At 36.5% G+C, this 19961-nt stretch overlaps 1 protein-coding gene across 3 annotated transcripts; it reads left to right on the forward strand.

Moving 5' to 3' along the window:
- The first annotated feature begins 843 nt into the window (after positions 1-843).
- Positions 844-19027, forward strand: LOC116011337 (DNA annealing helicase and endonuclease ZRANB3). 3 transcript variants are annotated; one of them, XM_031250888.1, is made up of 25 exons: positions 1274-1314; positions 1705-1787; positions 1880-2064; positions 2414-2543; positions 3149-3324; positions 3913-3986; positions 4182-4217; positions 4314-4404; positions 4649-4708; positions 5229-5424; positions 5676-5875; positions 6008-6109; positions 12165-12275; positions 12834-12899; positions 13235-13333; positions 14834-15049; positions 15164-15253; positions 15352-15456; positions 15594-15902; positions 16116-16300; positions 16419-16521; positions 16640-16785; positions 17955-18034; positions 18313-18488; positions 18665-19027. In XM_031250888.1, the coding sequence occupies exons 3-25, from the start codon at positions 2041-2043 to the stop codon at positions 18791-18793; spliced, it is 2904 nt and encodes a 967-aa protein (XP_031106748.1). In that variant the 5' UTR covers positions 1274-1314; positions 1705-1787; positions 1880-2040; the 3' UTR covers positions 18794-19027. The 3 variants fall into 3 exon arrangements, with proteins under 3 accessions (XP_031106746.1, XP_031106747.1, XP_031106748.1); XM_031250886.1 differs by having other exon boundaries at positions 844-1314; positions 1705-2064; XM_031250887.1 differs by lacking the exon at positions 12834-12899 and having other exon boundaries at positions 844-1314; positions 1705-2064.
- Positions 19028-19961: the final 934 nt, after the last annotated feature.

The following is a 19961-nucleotide window of genomic DNA, read 5'->3' on the forward strand; positions in this document are numbered from 1 at the left end:
CCACATCTTTGGCACTGTCTCACCTCTATTAGCTGTTTAAAACGAGGTATCCTTGTATTACTATACCCAAATGACCGTTGATGTCTTGTGTTTTCCATTCGACACTGAAGAACAAAAATGACACTGAAGAAAAATCCGTGCGTGGAGAATACACTTTGTCAATAATTGTGGTCAACCAACATTTTATATTTAAGATATCCGTGAACAAATGACCAAATTGCCCTTCAAAACAAAGTATTTCAAAAGGAAAAATACTTCATGGACTCCCAAATTGGAGGAAGAAAAAGAGGATTGGATAAACATTATGGCCCCTACTAAATTAAGCAACGAGTTATACTTCATGTCTACATGGATTCTTTATTTCTACTCCCTCACTTTTACTCCTTGATGTGACAATGAATGATTAGTTATCTTCATCATGTAGGTCCGATGAAAAATGTCAACATACCGACCGTACATGTATTACAAAAAAAAAAAGGTCACTGATTATTGATTAAACTTTCTATTTTGTACAAAAACAAATGCAAATGTCGCCAAAGTCGAAAATTGTCTACTACTATTTGTTCATACGAGTTCTTGTCTTCAATCTCTATTGGGCATTACATAATGCACATCGCGCGTGCTCCGCTAGTGTGTGTGTATATATATATATTTATTTATTTTAAATAAATATTTATTTATTAGATTCAAATTCTTATTTACTACAAAAAAAAAAAAAAAGGTTTCTCCTACCTAGCCCAATTTTAATTACCAAGTACAATATTTGATTCCAATATTTGATCCAAAAACCTCTTATTTATTTATTACAACCAAATCAAAATTTACCTTATTTTTATTCTTTTAGCGCGTGAGCGCGTAGCAACCTTCTTTTGTTCTTGTTCTTCCCCGCCTTGCGCTCCTCCATTTCAAAATCTACTTCCCTACTCTATTCTTCTTGCCAAATACAAACTTCAGCAAATCCAAAAAATGGAAGTCGGAGGAACCAAAGAAGAGGAAATCACGGAGGAGCAGAGAAAACGAGCCGAAGCAAACCGACTCGCGGCCTTGGCAAAGCGCAAAGCCAATCAAGAAGCAGCTTGGAAGCTTCTTAAATGTCAAAAACCCTCGTCCCAATCCTCTCCCGCCACTGCTGTTTTATCCAAAACCAATCCCGCTTCTGCGCCCGAGTCTTCGACTCCTCCGCTCGAAAGATTCCGGGTCATGCTCGAAATTTGCTCTCCCGATTCCTTCTCTGTCACTCCTCAACCTGTCCAGGGGTTTCCTTACCCCGGAGAAGAAGTTTGCTTCCAAAAGCTGAATGAATTACTCTTCTGTGTAAGAGAAGAGAACAGATTTTCCATGTCTTCCCTTGGATATTTAGCTATTGCATCTCTACATTCTTATCTTGAACTGCATAATGGACATTGGATTTATTTTTGAAAGCAGGCCAAGAACATTTTCTTAATTTAAAAAAGAGAAATCATTTTCGAATAGACAACAGAAAGCTCGAAGATTGCCTATTAATTGTAGGATAATTTCTCATTCTTCATAATAGCTAGCCTTCTTATCTTTATGGTGGTTGATTTCCTTGGCTAACATTTTTAGGAATATCTGCCATTTAGGAACCTAGAGACAATTGAGCTGTAATGGTTTCATTGATAATTTTCTCTTGTTTGATGTTATGGAATATGTTAAAGGATTAAAGTTCACTGGATTTTGTATTAGGCTGTTCCATCACATTACACTCAAAACACTGGTGGCGGAAGGGGTTGCGTGTATAAGCTTCCAGACTATGAAGCAGTTCTAAGGTCCATTAAGAGTTGTAAGGACATTGAGTGTGAAGAAATACCTTGGGGAACACTCAATGTTGTTGAAAGACTTTCCCATTCCTTTAATGCAGGGAGATGGATACCTTGTAGACCTGAGCATCTACCTGATGAGAAGGTTGATGAGTTAATTAGTGAACTTCCTAAAACCTTGCTGGACACACTGCTACCTTTTCAACTTGAAGGTATTAGGTTTGGGCTGAGGAGGGGTGGAAGATGTCTTATTGCTGATGAAATGGGGCTTGGCAAAACCCTCCAGGTAGCAAAGAAATCATAATCTAGTTTACAATGATCTGAGAGATTTGATGTCATTTATTTGCATAATCAATTTTAAAGTTTTTAGATATGATATTTAAGCGTGCCAGTCATTTATATTTAGCTTATAGATGAGCATTGAAGTTTATTAACGTTCTACTGTGGTAAGGTTTAAGAATTGAGACTAGGGTCTAGTAGTTAACACAAGTTAAACTCAGAATCTAATATATGTGTGCACTATTATGAAATAGAAGCATTAATGTTGTAGAATTATTCTTCATCTTTAAACTCCATTCGTATAGAATTACATAGAGGGTGTATATCATTAAAGGACTCTTGCTTTCAATTTTCAGGCTATTGCTATTGCAAATTGTTTCATGAATGAAGGTCCTACACTCATTGTTTGCCCAGCTATTTTGAGATATTCTTGGGCCGAAGAATTGGAACGTTGGCTTTCTTGTTTGCCTTCTGATATCCATCTCGGTAGCATTTAAAGCTTACCTTCTATTGAACTTTTTTTTTAAACATCTTTTTATGGGCTAAGCTCAGTTTGGGACTTGGGGAGCATGTTGAAGTCATAATATTTGGTGCAATTGTATATTCTTGATAGGTATTGATTTCACAGTTTGGCTATATTCTTAATTTTGAATGTTGGTGGCTTGGTGCAAATTTAGTGTCTACAGTGTTCAAGGGTATTGCTACTTATTCTGAATCGGAGGTCTTTTATGCTTGTTAGTTATAGATATTTAAGAGCTGGCTTTTATTCCCATTTTCTTTTTGTTTTTAGCCCCCCACCCCCAATCTTTTTTATTTTATATTTTGTCCTTTTTTTTTGGGGGGGGGGTGGGGGGGGGTTGGGATGGAGCTTGAAGCCTAGGGAGCGAGCAAAATGCTAATTAGTTATAATGTTGCTGATTTCAACTTCACAGTTGATCATGTTCTGGGCTTTCAATTAAAATATATGATTGCATGTCATAATTTCTCTTATGACCAAAATAATGTTTCACTATCCTGGCTGCTTTCTTTATCTTTCAGTCTTCTATGCCCATGATACCTCTTTTGTTACTAATTTAGTCTTTTCATCTCAGTTTTTGGTCATCAAGATAACCCTTCTCATTTAAGTAGATGCCCTAGATTTGTGGTCATCTCATACACAATGCTAAAACGCTTGCGAAGGAGTATTTTGAAGCATGAATGGGCTATCTTAATCATTGATGAATCACATCATCTCCGATGTTCAAAGAAAAAATCTGAACCTGAAGAGGTAATAAGATTATATTTCATTTACTAAAAGGCTAATAAGAATAGTTAAAGAAAGAAGAATAATAAGTCTTGTATTTTCTGTTCTAAAATCTTTTAATGGTTTGTATACTCTATATATTAATGTAGTCAAGAAATACTTACTGATTTGATTTTTTTTTTTAATTGGTAATACGAACTGTGTACTAACATAGGAAATAAACCTGTAAACTTTATGCTATGTATTTGAAAATTGAAAATGTTAGTTCAGAATTGTATTATGAGGTTTATCTCCATCTAATAGTTATATATCTATGTGATTTCCACATGGCATGTGCCAAAGACCGAAATAGGCAGTTGAATGGTAGCCTCTTTATCTAGTTAACAATTTCATGCATCATGCCTTAAAGTGATGTCAAGGAGTGAAGGCCCAAAAACAAATATAATCATCCCTGTTGCATATTTTTGTGATATTATTGGTGATGAGACAATGCTTAGTTTAGCTAACTGTATTCATAATTCTTTCTAGCATATGTAATACTTTTATTTTCTAAAATTGTTATTTCTATCTGCTGATTGCAATTGATACTTAGTTCTCTTTGTTGTTTGTCAGATAAAAGCTGTTCTTGATGTTGCAGTGAATATCAAGCATTTAATTCTATTGTCAGGAACTCCTTCTCTATCAAGGTTGTGAGAAATTTAGATTGTTCTATTTCAGCTCTGTTTGCAAAGAGCTTAACCCCTGTATTTTCTTTCCCATCTTCCAAAGATCAATCTATTTGATTTCCTGTTTTGTCCTTATTGGGCACACTCTAAGTTTTGTACTTATAATTAACTTCTGATTCTTATATCCAAGTTGAATGTTTTCCTAGGTGCTAATAGGCCATATGACATATTTCATCAGATAAATATGCTATGGTAACTTTCTGTCTTTGCAATAATAGACTTATTTATTGTCAATTATGAATCTCTTTTTTTCCTACTCATTCTTTTGACAGTACATGCTTCTCTTAGGCCACGTTTACTTGGAAAGACTAAATATGAATTTGCAAAGACTTACTGCTCTATCAAACTTGTTAAAGGTTGCCAAGGGAAGGCTTACCATGTAAGTTGGGTTACTTCAACTCGAAGTTCATTACAAAGTACTCTAAATTTATCTTTAAATTTCTTTTTAATTGATCTGACATTGTACTCTATGACTGGTTAACATAGTAAAGGTGACTTTGGGTTGTAACTCTTTGGTTGTTTCATTTGCTGTCTTGCTGATTCATTAATTTACTAGTTCCATAAAGTTATGATTTACTCCAATCTAAAGTTGATGACATGATATGTTGTTTTCTCCCTTGTAGGATTTCTCTAAGGGGATTCGTTTGGAAGAATTACATATGTTGCTTAAGCAAACTGTTATGGTGTGCTCTTGATTTCTGTGATCTTCAGAATTTTGCTTAATGATACTTCTCTTTCCACACTCTTTTACTTTATATACGATTGCATTTTTCCATTCTCTTCATTTCACAACTGAAAACCTTATCCTTTTGGGTCATACATATGTACATATGTGTGCGCGCAAATTTTCTCTTAATGCTAATAAGTTCCTTTGTTTTCAGTTTTCTCTCTAGTCTCTCTGCAGTTTTCCTGTTTCCCTCTCTTCTTTTCATAATTGATTTTTTTTCAGGGACATCAAAAGCCTGTGTGTTTGTGATTGATGTAATTTTTCTCTTAATGCTCTTAAGTTCCTTTGTTTCCGGTTTCTCTCTCTCTGCTGTTTTCCTGTTTCCCTCTCTTGTTCTTTTCATGAGTGAAAATTTGTTATCAGGGACAGCAAAAGCCTGTAACAGTCACATCCCTTAAATATAGCTTCTTGTCATTTACTCTTTGTTTCTGTGCTGAAAACATGGCTTTCTTTCTCTTTTACTTTGTATGTTGCAGATACGACGATTGAAGGAGCATGTACTAGTACAGTTGCCACCCAAGCGTCGCCAAATCATAAGGCTGGTCTTAAAGAAATCAGATATTGCTAATGCAATGGCTTCTACCAGAGTGTCAAGTGGCAATGCCCCGAGCCTTGATGCCAGTGGAACTGATGCTGAAAGTACTGTAGTGGACATTCCTGATAAAACTGCAGGTAATGGAATTCCAGATCCTCCGTGTTAATCTATGGATAGTGCATCTAATGAACATCTTTCTCTGCTTATACCTTGTCTTCTGGATTTGAATTTTTCAATTAGGATACTGTTATTTTTCTCCTTATTATATAACTACATATAACTGCACCATTGTGGACATTGTAAACTGTAGATTTAATGATATTATTTAACAATGTGCCAAATAACAATATGATGCATGTTAAATATCCTAATTTCTACACCCTTACAGGTAATAGTGGCAATCAAGAATGTACTGCAAAGCTCTCTGAGCAGGAACTTGGAATTGCAAAGTTGTCAGGATTCTGTGAATGGCTCTCCATACATCCAGTGATTGCAGAAATAGGCGATGAGGAAGCAATTGGTGCAAATAGCAGTTCACAAAAAATGATAATATTTGCTCACCATCATAAGGTTCTTGATGCAGTGCAGGTGAATCCTTCCTGCTTTTATTCAATGGGATTGTGCATTTTTTAATTTGTTTTTACCAAATATGTACTAGGTTGTGTTTGAGCTGTGAGTGAATTCTTCTTTTAATTAATTGACTTGACTGAAATTGTACAGGAATTTATTTCTGAGAAAGGGATAAACTATGTTCGTATTGATGGGAATACACCTGCTTTTGATAGGCAGTCAGCTATTCTATCCTTCCAAAACTCCATAGAGGTCCTGGTATTTCTTTTTTTTTTTTTTTAATATTTTATTTTCATTCTAAATTTTTAATGTTTTTAATTGATGGATTTGATTGATTGAGGTGATTGCAATCAAGGGTCTACTGCAAAATTCTAGAAAGGGTTCCTTCCAGTAGTTATTCCTTACATGTTATGAATTAAGTTGACTTAGAGTTGACTGAAATATTGCTTTAAGAAATTTACTTGAGAAAGGTCAACTACATAAATTTCATTTTACTGAAAAATGATGCATGTGCTCTATCATGCAGGTGGCGTTCTAATTTAAATCACTTTGTCAATGTTTTCAATATTTTCTAACTCGCTATCACCAAGTGTTATAAGAGTGATCTAAAGTATGATTGATTTCTGGTTAAATAAAGATAAATGTGTGGCAACATTTCAAATTTTTAGCACCCTAAGTATTACAGAGTAAAATGATAGTTGGGGCAGTGCAAGAATGACTTATGAAACTTATAAAAAGAAAGCACAACTACATTTAAAGTTCTCAATTGTTGGAAAGAGGCTGTTAGAGGTAGCCCAAAAAGAATATTTGATATCTGATATCAAATAAAGAAAGAAGTTAATATTAAGCACGTCTTTAGAGATTGTTGAACTCAATTTATAAACTGTTGAAATTGAGGGATTGAAAGACCTGGCGGGTGGAGAATAACAACCACCCGCCAGTTAGGCGGAAACAAAATATGTGAGAAACCAAAGAGAAAGAATATATTATAATGAAAGATTACTGTAAAATCAGATCATGGTGAAGAAAATTCTATATATTTATTATTAGCTGATTACATCTATATATATACACATGAGGAAGACAGAGCTCCCTTAAATCCTGCAGTATAATGCTACACTACTTCCTTAATTTCTTCCACTAAGCCTAATACTGATAACACTACCTAATACTAGCATAAAGGTATAATAATTAAATACCACTAGCATAAAATAATTCTCAACATCCCCCCTCAAGCTGGAGCGTGAATGTCGAAAGCTCCAAGCTTGTTACACAAATATTCAACTCTGGGACCTCTTAAAGCTTTAGTGAAGATGTCAGCCAACTGATCGTTTGTACCTACAAATGAGGTAACAATTTCCCCGGATGCAATCTTTTCACGAACAAAATGACAATCAATCTCGATGTGTTTTGTTCTCTCATGAAAGACAGGATTGGATGCAATATGTAAAGCTGCTTGATTGTCGCACAACAATTTAATTGGTCCTTTTGTGGAGAATTTCAATTCAGATAGGAGATGCTTTAACCAGATTAGTTCACACGTCCCCAAAGCTATTGACCGATATTCTGCCTCTGCACTTGATCGAGCCACCACATTTTGCTTCTTACTTTTCCAAGATATTAGGTTGCCTCCAAGAAAAACACAGTATCCTGATGTTGATTTTCTATCCCAAGGGCATCCAGCCCAATCTGCATCAGTATAACCAATAATCTCTGTGTTTCCATGATCTTTATATAACACTCCGGTTCCGGGAGACTTCTTGATGTATCGTAGAATCCTTATGACAGCATCCCAATGGCTGTCACATGGAGAGGCCAAAAATTGACTCACGATACTTATTGCAAAAGAAATGTCAGGACGGGTGACTGTTAAGTACAACAGTTTTCCAACCAACCTTCGATATCTTCCTGGATCTGAAAAAAGCTTCCCTTGTTCTGGTACAAGCTTAATATTAGGATCCATGGGAGTATCAATTGGTCTGCAATCAAGCATACCTGTTTCCTCTAATATGTCTAAAGCATATTTACGTTGAGATATACAAATCCCTTGCTTTGATTGGGCAACTTCTATCCCTAAGAAGTACTTCAATTTTCCAAGATCTTTTGTCTCAAAGTGTTCGAAAAGATGTTGCTTTAATTGAACCATTCCTTCCGCATCATCTCCTGTGATAACAATATCATCGACATAAACAACAAGATAAATACTTTTACTTTGTTGATGCCGATAGAACACAGAATGATCCACTTTGCTCTGAATTAACCCAAAATCTTGTAGAACTGTGCTAAAACGTCCAAACCAGGCACGTGGAGACTGTTTCAATCCATAAAGAGAGCGTTTTAATTTGCAAACAAAGCTATTCTTCCCCCCTTGAGCAACAAAACCAGGAGGTTGTTCCATATATACTTCCTCTTTGAGATCCCCATGTAAGAATGCATTCTTGATGTCTAACTGGTAAAGAGGCCAATGATGTATAGCTGCAATAGAGAGAAAAATCCTGATGGAAGAGATCTTGGCCACAGGTGAGAATGTATCGGTGTAATCAACGCCAAACACTTGAGTGTACCCCTTTGCTACTAGTCGAGCTTTGAATCTGTCTACCTGTCCATCCGGTCCAACTTTGACGTTATAGACCCATCGACAACCAACAACTGTTTTGCCAGGAGGTAATGGAACCAAGTCCCAAGTTCCTGATGAATGTAAGGCCGCCATTTCATCAACCATAGCTTGTTGCCAATCAGGATGAGAGAGAGCCTCCTTAACCGATTTTGGAACAGAAACAGATGATAAACTGGAGATGAAGGCATTATAAACAGGGGAAAAACGGTGATAAGAGACAAAATTATATATAGGATAGGGATTGCGGGTAGACCTGTTACCTACCCGACTAGCAATGGGAGGACTGGAAACTGGAGCAGGAACCGGATCCAAGGGAAGAGACAGCTCAGGAGATGAATCAGCAGGTTCAATGTCTGCAGCAGTAGTGGTCGGTGGTAGTGTTGACCGACGATGATAGGTGAACTGGAAAGGAGAAACAGTTTGGGTTTGTGATGGAGTTTGGGTTTGTGATGGAGTGGGAGGTAGGACACTAGGAAGTGGTATTTCTATCCCCCCTTCAAACGAGGGAACCGGTAAGACATCAGAAAAAGGATCCACAACCCCTGTAGAGTCAGATGAGAAGAATGGAGTGTTCTCAAAGAAGGTAACATTTGGTGATACATAGAATCGTCGTGTGTCAGGGCAATAACATCTGAACCCTTTTTGAACCCTAGAGTATCCCACAAAAATACATTTCAAAGACTTGGGTGTGAGTTTATCACGGCCAGGAGTAATATCCTGAACAAAGCAAGTGCAACCAAAAACCTTGAGTGGAAGCTTGTGTAATGGCTCTTGAGGAAACAACAAGTGGTAAGGTATTTTGCCGTGTAAAACAGACGATGGCATACGGTTAATAAGATAACATGAATGAAGGATAGCATCTCCCCAGAAACAAGAAGGGACCTTATAGTGAAGAAGCATAGTCCGAGCAGTCTCCACTAGATGTCTATTTTTTCGTTCAGACACACCATTTTGTTGTGGTGTGTCCGGACAAGAAGATTCATGGAGAATACCCTCGGAGTCAAGAAGGGTAGACAAAGGAGTATTGAAATATTCCCTGGCATTATCACTCCGAAGAATTTTAATAGACACTCCAAATTGATTTTTAATTTCATTATGAAACTTTTGAAAGATGTTGAACAATTCAGATCGTCGTTGCATTAGGAAAACCCAAGTACAACGAGAAAAGTCATCAATAAAAGTAACAAAATACTTAAAACCTAACACAGATGTGACACGACTAGGACCCCAAATATCACTGTGAACTAAAGAAAAAGGAGACGAAGACACTTTATTGACCCGTTCAGGAAATGAGGTTCTAGAATGTTTTCCATACTGACAAGATTCACACTCTAGTGAAGACAACTTTGAGAGACTTGGTTCAAGTTGTTGTAGTTTCTTCAAACTTGGATGACCTAGACGACAATGAGTAAGGGAAGGAGAAACAGTAGCATTACAGACAGCGGAAGCAGGAGTGGATAGGCGGTATAGTCCTTTTGATTCATACCCCGAGCCAATCGTCTTCCCCGAACGACGGTCCTGTATAATAACAGAATCAGAAGAAAAGGTGACTAGGCAATCCAAAGAGTGAGTAAGTTGATGAATGGAAATCAAGTTAAAAGGACATGTAGGTATATACAAAACTGATGATAAAGGTAAATTAGGAAGAGGCCTTGCTTTACCAACACCATGAGCAGTACATATGGATCCATTACCAAACACAATGGATGGAAGAGGCTTAGAATCTGTGAAAAGGGTTAATAAAGAAGAATTACCACAGATATGTTCAGAAGCACCTGAATCAAGGACCCATGACCCAAGAGGTCCAGATTGAGAAACAAGGGCTGTGTGAGTCTCTTTGGTGTGAGCTATAGGAGTGACAACAGCAGCTTGGGCACTAGCTTTAAATCGGGCAAACTCTTCATATTCTGCAAGAGAGATAGTTTTAGAACCTGAATCTTCTTGTTTGAGCTGAGCCACATTTGTAGGGGCAGGCACTGGTCTCCCGTGCAGCTTCCAGCATCGATCCCGCGTGTGTCCAGATCTATTGCAGTAATCACAATATCTAGTGTTTTTCTGCCCACTACGGTCTTTATTTCGGTTGCCCAAATTGTTACCTCGACCTCCTTGGATCACAAGAGCAGATTGGCCTGTGGTTGGTGCAGAAGTCTCACTAGGAAAAGAAGTCACTTGAAGAAGACGTTTGAACAATTCTTGGATCCCTGGTACAACATTATCTCCAAGAATCTGATTTCGAGTATTCTCAAACTCAGGGCCTAGTTTAGATAAAACAAAAACAACAAAAAATTTTTCACGTTGGGCAATCTGTTCTGCAGGTGTCCCTCCAGTTGGTAACAGCTTATTAAACTCAGTTAATAAACCTTGAGTTTTCCCCAGAAAGGCTTCCATACTCATACCATCCTTCTTTAAGTTAACCAAATTATTAACAACTGTGTAACATTGAGAAACATCATTAGTGTATAAGGACTTAGCTTGATTCCATACCTCAACACATGTTTTAAAAACTCTGAACAGTTGAATTAACTCAGGTGAAAGGGATTGCCACAGGAGACTACAAAGTTGGGCATCCACTCTTTTCCAAATTGCCCTCTCATTTTCTGGAACCTTTTCTACCCCCTTTTCCAAATGGTCACTAACACCTTGGCCCATAAACCACATTTCAACTGCATCGGACCAAGAATGGTAGTTTTGTGACCCACATAATTTTTCAGAGGTAATAACTGGATTTCCAGATAAATTAGGTACAAACACTGAGCTAGAAATAACATTCTCAACACTGCCAGAAGTTTCTTCAGTACCAGTTGAAGACATGGTTGACAAAAAGAATATTAGCAAGTGAGTGAAAGAGGAATCGTCGACTGAACTGGAAGGTTTCACCGAAACAGTACCTCTGACCGGAACAGTGCCGTTGACCGACGTTGACCGGCGCCGGCGAACAATCTGGAAAACACTGTTAGCTGCGTCTCCTTGAGACGAAACCAGGGGAGAAAACGGCAGCTTGATCGGAGACCGGAGGAGAGAGATATGGCCAGAAAACAGTCTGCAATTTCCGGCGATGGCGGTGGCGCGTGGCGGCGCGTGCGTCGGCAGATGATGACGGAATTCCTGGCCTGGCTTCGCGACAAGGTTCCGAGTGAGGCTGTGGTGCTAGTTTCCTCACACACTAGCCGGAAGTAAGTCGGAACGAGATAAATCAGTCGCGGGTTGCCGGAAAAGATGGTGTTTTTCAGAAATGGAAAGAAAATAGCCTAGAATCTTAGGCTCTGATACCATGTAAAATCAGATCATGGTGAAGAAAATTCTATATATTTATTATTAGCTGATTACATCTATATATATACACATGAGGAAGACAGAGCTCCCTTAAATCCTGCAGTATAATGCTGCACTACTTCCTTAATTTCTTCCACTAAGCCTAATACTGATAACACTACCTAATACTAGCATAAAGGTATAATAATTAAATACCACTAGCATAAAATAATTCTCAACAATTACAATAGATTAATTCTCTGTGTTCTCGATACCTCTATATATACTAAACTATATACTAAATCAATCCTAATAGGATTATAGGAATAGGAAACTAAGCCCACTCCTACTAGGAGTTTCCTAATATTCAATAAAAGTTTCCTAATATTCAACATAAACAAAGTGTAAAACGTACTGAATTTCCTTTTTTTTTTCCAGGTTAAGATTGCAATAGTTGGAATACTTGCTGGTGGTTCAGGACTAAACTTGTCAGCAGCTCAAAATGTTGTCTTCTTGGAGCTGCCAAAGGAACCTGCACACATGCAACAGGTGCATCTATTCTGCTTCTTCAGAGAAATCCTCTCCTTTAAATTATAACAAAAAAAAAACAAATAAATTTTCTCCAAATTCAGATTTGCTACACAATTTTATAACACTCATCCTTGAACCACCTCTGTGCATGTTTAAATGGCATTAGGTGATTTCTTATCATTTTTTCTGTTATAAAATATAAATATGTTAGCTGCAACCTGTTGGATAATTGTTGACAAATGGATATAGTCCCTAGTTATACTTGTTACTCATTAGAAGTCAAATTCTGTGAGGACTACCACAAAACCAGATATTTGAAACTTTTATTAATCTAACATTTGTTTGGCATTAGATAATTAATGAAAAATCTCAACCATTTTACTGGTCCTGTTTTGACTGATTCCTCAACTACTGCTTTACACTCAAATCCTTAAATCCCCAACATTATTGGAGAAAGTAATGGAAAAATCGAACTAGCCTACTGGTTTTCTTTTTATATTTAAAAGCTGTTAATTCCTTTCAATTTTGCATAATTCTTCACCAGTTACCTGATCTTTATAGATTTTGAGCTTGTAGGCTGAAGATAGAGCTCATAGACGAGGGCAAACAAATGCAGTTAACATATATATCTTTTGTGCAAAGGTGCCACTTCTATGCATTACCTTTTATTGATCAGACAGACTTTTTTAGTTGAATTGGTATATTATGGACTCCATGCCAATGACCTTATAGTCCAGCTGCATAAACCTAAAACTACACTTGTGAGATTTCAGGTTCAATCTCCATTTATCTAAAAAGGGAAAAAGGGTATTTTATGGGCCTTGTGCATCAAGCATAGAGTGCTCTCCATTTCAGTGATAAACATTTCTTAACTTTGATAAATATTAACTTCAAAAGAAATAAACATTACTTGTGGATGGGGTCCATGATATAATTTGAACCCTTTGGTCAGTATTATATGTTTGATCTTCTTTCAGGATACTGCTGATGAAATTCGTTGGCAAAGCCTGAATAGAAGTTTGCATCGAGTTTCATCAACAATGAACGGGAAGTATGATGCACTACAGGAAATAGAGGTAGGCGAAGAAATTACCTTACACAGTTTGTCCTACCCTTTACAGTACAAGAGTTCTAGGTCTCCTGCAATGTTGGAAAATTAATTAGCAGTTGGGAACTGATTATTACCTAAAGTTCTCATGAACGTGCAGGGACTTTGTCATCATTGACCACCTTTTAAAAAACAAAATTTAATTTTTTGAAAAACATAGTAGATCTTGTCATCTTATTATCATGTTTTCATGGCGCTCTTAATTGTCCTCCCATAAAAACACCATCTCCAGACAGGATAGTGTGATTCCAAATTGTAAAAGAGTAAACTAAAATCTCTTCTTCCAAAGCTCTGAGTAATTGCTACATCTAGTGAGGACCATGAATCGTTCAGCTGCATATTAATTAATTCTTTTAGCCATATTGTTATTTGATGAAGAGAATGTGAGAACAGAAGGCAGTCTAAAATTTAGTGGAGTGGGTTCTTGAAACTGAGAGATACTTGTGGGGCCACAAGCCCCTTAGGCACGCATGAGAGTCTCTCTTAGGGGTACATCACACCTTTGTTTCTCTGAGGATCCTTTTATTTTTTATCTATCTTCTTACTAGTCATGCCTAAATATTTCTCTTGGTCATCTCTGTGCTTAAAGAAGAATTTCTTCTTGAAACTTGCCCTCTGAGAGAACCTAGCCACTCATCAGTTCTCTTCATCACAAGGAGACTAAGCTACCTAGCAGCATTATTTTATTTTATTTTAATTGACATAGCAAGCTTTTTAAGGCTTTATAGGTTCTTAATCATATCTAATACAGCTAATACCATGATGGTCCTAGTTCATGAACTAATAACCCTGAAAATTAATCTCCTGCACAATGTGATTAAGCTACATGATAACTTTTTCTACTCACAGCCAGCCTTTTAAGGGTCTAGACTCATAACCATATCAAATACTGCTAATACAATGATGGCCCTAAGTTATGAGCTAAAAATCTGAAATTTGAAAGCATTATGGTCCATCTGATTGAACTTTCAAAATCTCCTAGAGGAGTCTTGAGAGAAATATAATGCGTGTCTAACAAATATGGCTCCAGGCCTTGTCAAGTGGAACTCTGATATTACTTTTGGACAAATATCTGTACAATTCTGAATTATATTTACACTTACATTCTATATCAGCTATTTTATGAAGCTCTAGTTTCAAGGGTTCAGCTCTTAAATAAGTTGTTATTAGATTCTTGAGATGTTTTAAGGTCTGTTCCCTTAAGTGGTGTGCATACCAAATAGTCTGTTCTCCCAAGTTGGATTCCTTGTACTTCTCAAATTTCTGTCAACTAAAAAAGTTGAAGGATGCATCACTGTAGAATAGAGTCCTTGGTTTAAGGTCTCTTCAAACTCACCATGAAATTAATTTTTCCCCTTTTTTTTCTTTTATTTTTGTTTTTGCCAGGGATACCTTTTTTGTTTTTGTTATTATTTATTTTTCCTTCAATACTTGGATTTCAACTAGTTGCACATCTGATGCTTAACAGGTTGATGATGTTTCTTACCTTGGAACAAATGGGAAAATTAAAGAGAAAAGAAAGAACTTTATACCAAATGAGGAAAAAAATGAAGTTTGTCTTTTACAGCCAACAAAAATTCAGAACCCTTGCTATAATGAATCAGATAAAATGGTGACTGAGAGTAACCAAGAACAGAATGAAAGTGCTGTGTATATATCGTCTTCGCAATCAAATGACCTTGAGGTAGTAATTCTTGCTATTCTAATATAAACTGAATCTAGTTCCTAATTTTGTGTCTGTCTGAGTTCTGACATAGTTGGATTATGTCTGCATTGTTTCTGTCCTAAAATGGGAAAGCAAGCTGTAACCAAATCCAAAATTGATACATTGGGGTGCACTTCTGATGAATCAGATTCAGAGGACAGTGATCGCAATCAAGAAGAGAAGGTATTTTCTTTGTCATTTTTTCTTTCTGCATCATCGATCAGCTCAAATCACATATGGTTACCTAAAGGCATAATGGGATTGTAATTTTGGTCATGTAGTTAAATGTTGCACTCGTGGAGTCAAAGGTTCATGATTGTGGATCTGTCAAACGAATTGAATCAAACAATGGTAGCTTAATCCATCTAAAGTCTCTGCGTTTTGAGGTATAATAATTAAATTGCTTAATATGCATTTATGTTGGCATAGCTTTCCTATCAATCCCTGTCTCTTAAAACTATATTTGCATATTTTTCTGAGATGTGATTATGTGTGGGGGGTGTTATGTTTCTTTTTCTTTCAGGTAAGCCCTTACACAGGAAGGATCCACTTGTACTCTTGCATTCCAGGAAAAGATACAAGACCAAGGCCACTTTTTGAAAATTTCCGACAAGAAGAACTTGATTTGCTTCATGCTTCTGTGGATGACAAGGAAAAGGCTTACAAATGTATCAAGGATGACCCGGCATATAGCCATGTTCTTCAGTCATTTGTTAATGAGTGGAACAGTTTGAGGCCTATAAAGCAAAAGAAACTTATGGGAAAACCTTTACAACTCCCATTATCTACTGAGTTGTGTTATTTGAATGAGAACATTAACTATGATAATGAGGTATGTATAGTCGTGATTTTCCCACATCCATGGACCATGGCCCTCTGTTTGGTTAGATCCCAAGCTATTTACAGCTTTGCCACCTTTTTAAATGGGAGGCAAGGTTTTTGGGTTCATTTGCACCTTGGAAAGTTTGGCAACAAATTGACAAAAGAATCTTTTCAGTCACCTTATTTTGATTTTCTTTTTTAACATCTTGGACTTCTCTGTCAGGGACTGCTAAAAGGTCGGAGCAAGAAGCGCACTACACCATTGGACGAGATAAGCCATCCTTTGCCCTCAAATGCCACATGGAAGAGTGTTCGACTTGTTGGCAGCAACAAAAAGGAGAGAGTATATACACAAGGGTGGTCAGACAAGGATGAACCACTTTGTAAACTTTGTCAATCTGTTTGCAAGTTAGTTCATGCATTAGTCTATTAAAATAAGTGAAATTTAGAAACTATTGATTTAAATCTATGATCAAAATTTATTGTCAATACCAAGTTAAATATATGATCAAAATTTATTGTCCAGGAAAAGCAACGCCAAGGAGCCTGAATACTTTGAGGATCTATTCTGCTCTTTGGACTGTCATGAAGAATACAGATTAAGAACAAGCCGTAGATTCATTCGTGAGGTCGAATTTTGATTTTTGTCTGAGTGCTTAAGCATTTTTCTATAACCGGAAGCACTGTTTTCTATATGCTGGGGAATATGGAGCTTTTCTAATTGAGGTAATGCTTTGCTGTTTGCAGAGGCTTTCTGAAATTGAGCATGGTATTTGCTCAAGTTGTAAACTGAACTGCCATAAACTTGTGAAGCACATAAGGCCTTTGTTACACGATAAGCGGGAAGAGCATATTAAGAAAGTAGCTCCACAGATTGCAAAACGCAAGAAGTTGTAAGTTCATCAAATTATTTATTTATTCTGCCAATCCCAATATGAATATGAAATATATCATATCAAGATTGAAAAACTTCTTTTCTTTTCTAGACAGGAATTGATTTTATTTTTTAAAATATTTTGAGGATTGCAATCTTTACAAATTTAAGAACAGGATCAGGTGTATAACTAAAATATAAAGTGGGTCATTCATGAACAAGGAGTTCAAAGCATGCAAATAATTCACATGGATTTAAGTCATTTGACCAATTTAAACCTATGTACCATCCAATTTGTCACCTTTAAGGTAAGGCTGACTTGTTCTATTGTTTGAAGGTAAGGCTGTAAAGTAACCTCAACCTGGCAAAGGGTGCCAGTATTTCCATTGAAAATGCAAAATGGGTGGTGGAAGTGGGGTTGGTGATTAGCATGGGCATAATAAACAGAGGGTTGTCTCAAAAGTCAAAACTAAGAGAGCAGCTATAACTTGATTGAACTTGTATAAGATAATAGGAATAGTCAATTATCTCTTGCTGTACATTTGTGACTTGAGATAAGAGAAGCCTACCTATAAATCTAAATGCACAAAGGCCCTCACTTCAAATTAATTTAGATGGGCAGATTATTTTGGGTGCCATATAGTAGCAGTGCATAATAAAGTTCAATCTTCTTGAGGTTGATTGTAGGTGAAGGGAAAAACTTATTGTGTTTTAACTTATATCAAGCAAGTTCAAGGGAATGACAAAAAAGTTGTATTTGAAGATTTAGCGAATCTTCACTCTTCTTTTTGGTAAGAAACTTTCCAATGATTGGTTAGAACAAGAAAATTAGACATGGTGAATCAGTGCATGAATATCTTCTTGAGGTTGATTGTAGGTGAAGGGAAAAACTCATTGTGTTTTAACAATTAACATGTATCAAGAAAGTTTAAGGGAATGGCAAAAAAAAAAGTTAGTGAATCTTCCCTTTTCCTTTTGGTAAGCAACTTTCCTATGACTGGTTAGAACAAGAAAATTAGAAATGGTGCATGAATATTATTTGGTTTGTCAAGAACGTTGACTAGAATGATGATTTTTGTCACCAAAAAGTTCAAGAAAAAAATTCAAAATTTATTATTTTTCTTGTGCATCATTTTGCAGCCCCAATTTGAGTGACTTGGATAATGCTTTTGTTTTGATATTTTGCAGACTTCAAAGGCTTGTTGCTGAACCAAATGAAGGCAATGCTTGGCATGCTGACCACATTATACCTGTATATAAAGGGGGAGGTTGTTTCCAAAACCAATTATTTAACATCTTGCTAATTGTTACTAAACTATAAGCCTGTGTTTCACTTAGGACTCTTTAAGCTGGCTAGCTACAAGGAATGTTTTGTGTTGCTTTATGGATGGTGTTAGGTTTCTTTCACTTGTGTTCTAGTCTATCAAATGTTCTCTAATTTAACAATTTAGCTTTAATAGCATTACATCTCTTCCTCATCAAGTTTTTGTCCATTCTTTTGGCTGTTAATGACATTGTGCTCTTTTCTTGATTAAAACTCGTGCAGGTGAATGCTTGTTGGAGAATATGAGGACACTTTGTGTTGCTTGCCATGCAGATGTTACCGCTGCACAACATAATGAAAGGCGTAAAGAGAGGCTGAAGGCAAAGAAACATCTTCGAAATATCATGAGAGACCTCAAAACTGTTGTGATGCCTGATCAAGTTGAAAATAAAACAGAGGTTTGTTAGTGTTGTGTTTGGTATAAATCTCATGATTGCCAACGCTGTAGTGAGGTTTTCATTTTTTAAAAAAAAATTTATATTTATTTGAGTTATGCTGACAACTTTTAAATTTGTAGTCCATATTTTATGTGGTAAAGTGACCCAGTTGTGTGGTGGCTGAAATCAAATTTCAGGATAGTAGACTATCCATAGATAGAGAGGACGTGGAGGATGATCATCTACTGATTAACATCCCAGGAAGTGCATATTCAGGATCAAGTAGCTCTACAACCGGGAATCAAGGAAAAGCCTCTGATTCGTAGTCTTGTTATATATATATATTTTTTTTTTGTTTTTGTTTTTGTTTTTGTTTTTTTTGGGTGTAGGTGAGTTTGCACACTTTTTGCTGCTTCATATTTCTAGTTTAATTTGTTTGGTAAATCTTATGATTATGATTTTGTTCGTGGTCAGCTGATGAATTTTGGCTAACAAAAGCTAAAATTTTTTGTAAATTCATTGATCCACTCATCTTACTTATATACTTTGATTTTGTTGAATAGGAGGGAGTCAAAGTTAGGGAATATATTTTAGGAATAATGGAGAGATTGAGGGTGATTTTCAGTATCTCTTAAAAATCATCTTCTTGATTTTCAATTATCATTTAATGGATTAATGGAAGAATTAAGCTAATTAGTTCTTTCCTATACTAGAGTAGGTTGTATATATATTGCCAGTGTTGTAATCGGCGCCTAGGCGCTAGACGCCGCCACACCGTGGCGTATTTTCGTCTAGGCGCCTAACTCGGCCGACTCGGCGCCAAATCGGCCGAGTAAACTCGGTAAAATTGGCCGAGTTATGCCGAGTTAACTCGGCATAACTCGGCCCAATGATTATTATATAAAAAAAAAATTGTTATTCTGTTTTAAATTCTAGAGCCTTGTGCCCAATTGCCCATGCGTAAAGTTTTTTTAACAGTTATTAATGTGTCTATTCAGTTTTATATATTATTATACATATATAATATTAATTAGAACACATGGCTCTAGATAACTTGGGATGTGTTATTCAGAATAACATTTCCCAAGTTATCTAGAGCCTTGTGCTCTAATATAGTAATATTATATATATAATACTTTAATATACCATACACATTACTACTGATGGGTAAATACCCCCAAGGACTACTGTAGAAATATAATGTATAGTCCGTGTATTATTGTACCCTAAAAGGTCGGGTGTCCCTTAGAAATTGTTAAGGGTTAAATGTAATATTATATTCCTGAAGGGTCAGGTCCTATTTCTATATAAAGGACTTGACCCTCATGTTAATGGCATTCTGAATCATGGGGATCCCTTGCCTCTCGGCCCCCTCTCTCTTGTTCACTATAGAGTTCATGGCTCTTCTTCTCCAAGAAGGAAGCCATGACTTCCTTTCCCTTTTCTCCCTGTATTCATCCATACACACTCCATACACTACATCATACACAATAA

Source organism: Ipomoea triloba, chromosome 2 (genome assembly GCF_003576645.1).
Source record: "Ipomoea triloba cultivar NCNSP0323 chromosome 2, ASM357664v1".
NCBI classification, from domain to species: Eukaryota; Viridiplantae; Streptophyta; class Magnoliopsida; order Solanales; family Convolvulaceae; genus Ipomoea; species Ipomoea triloba.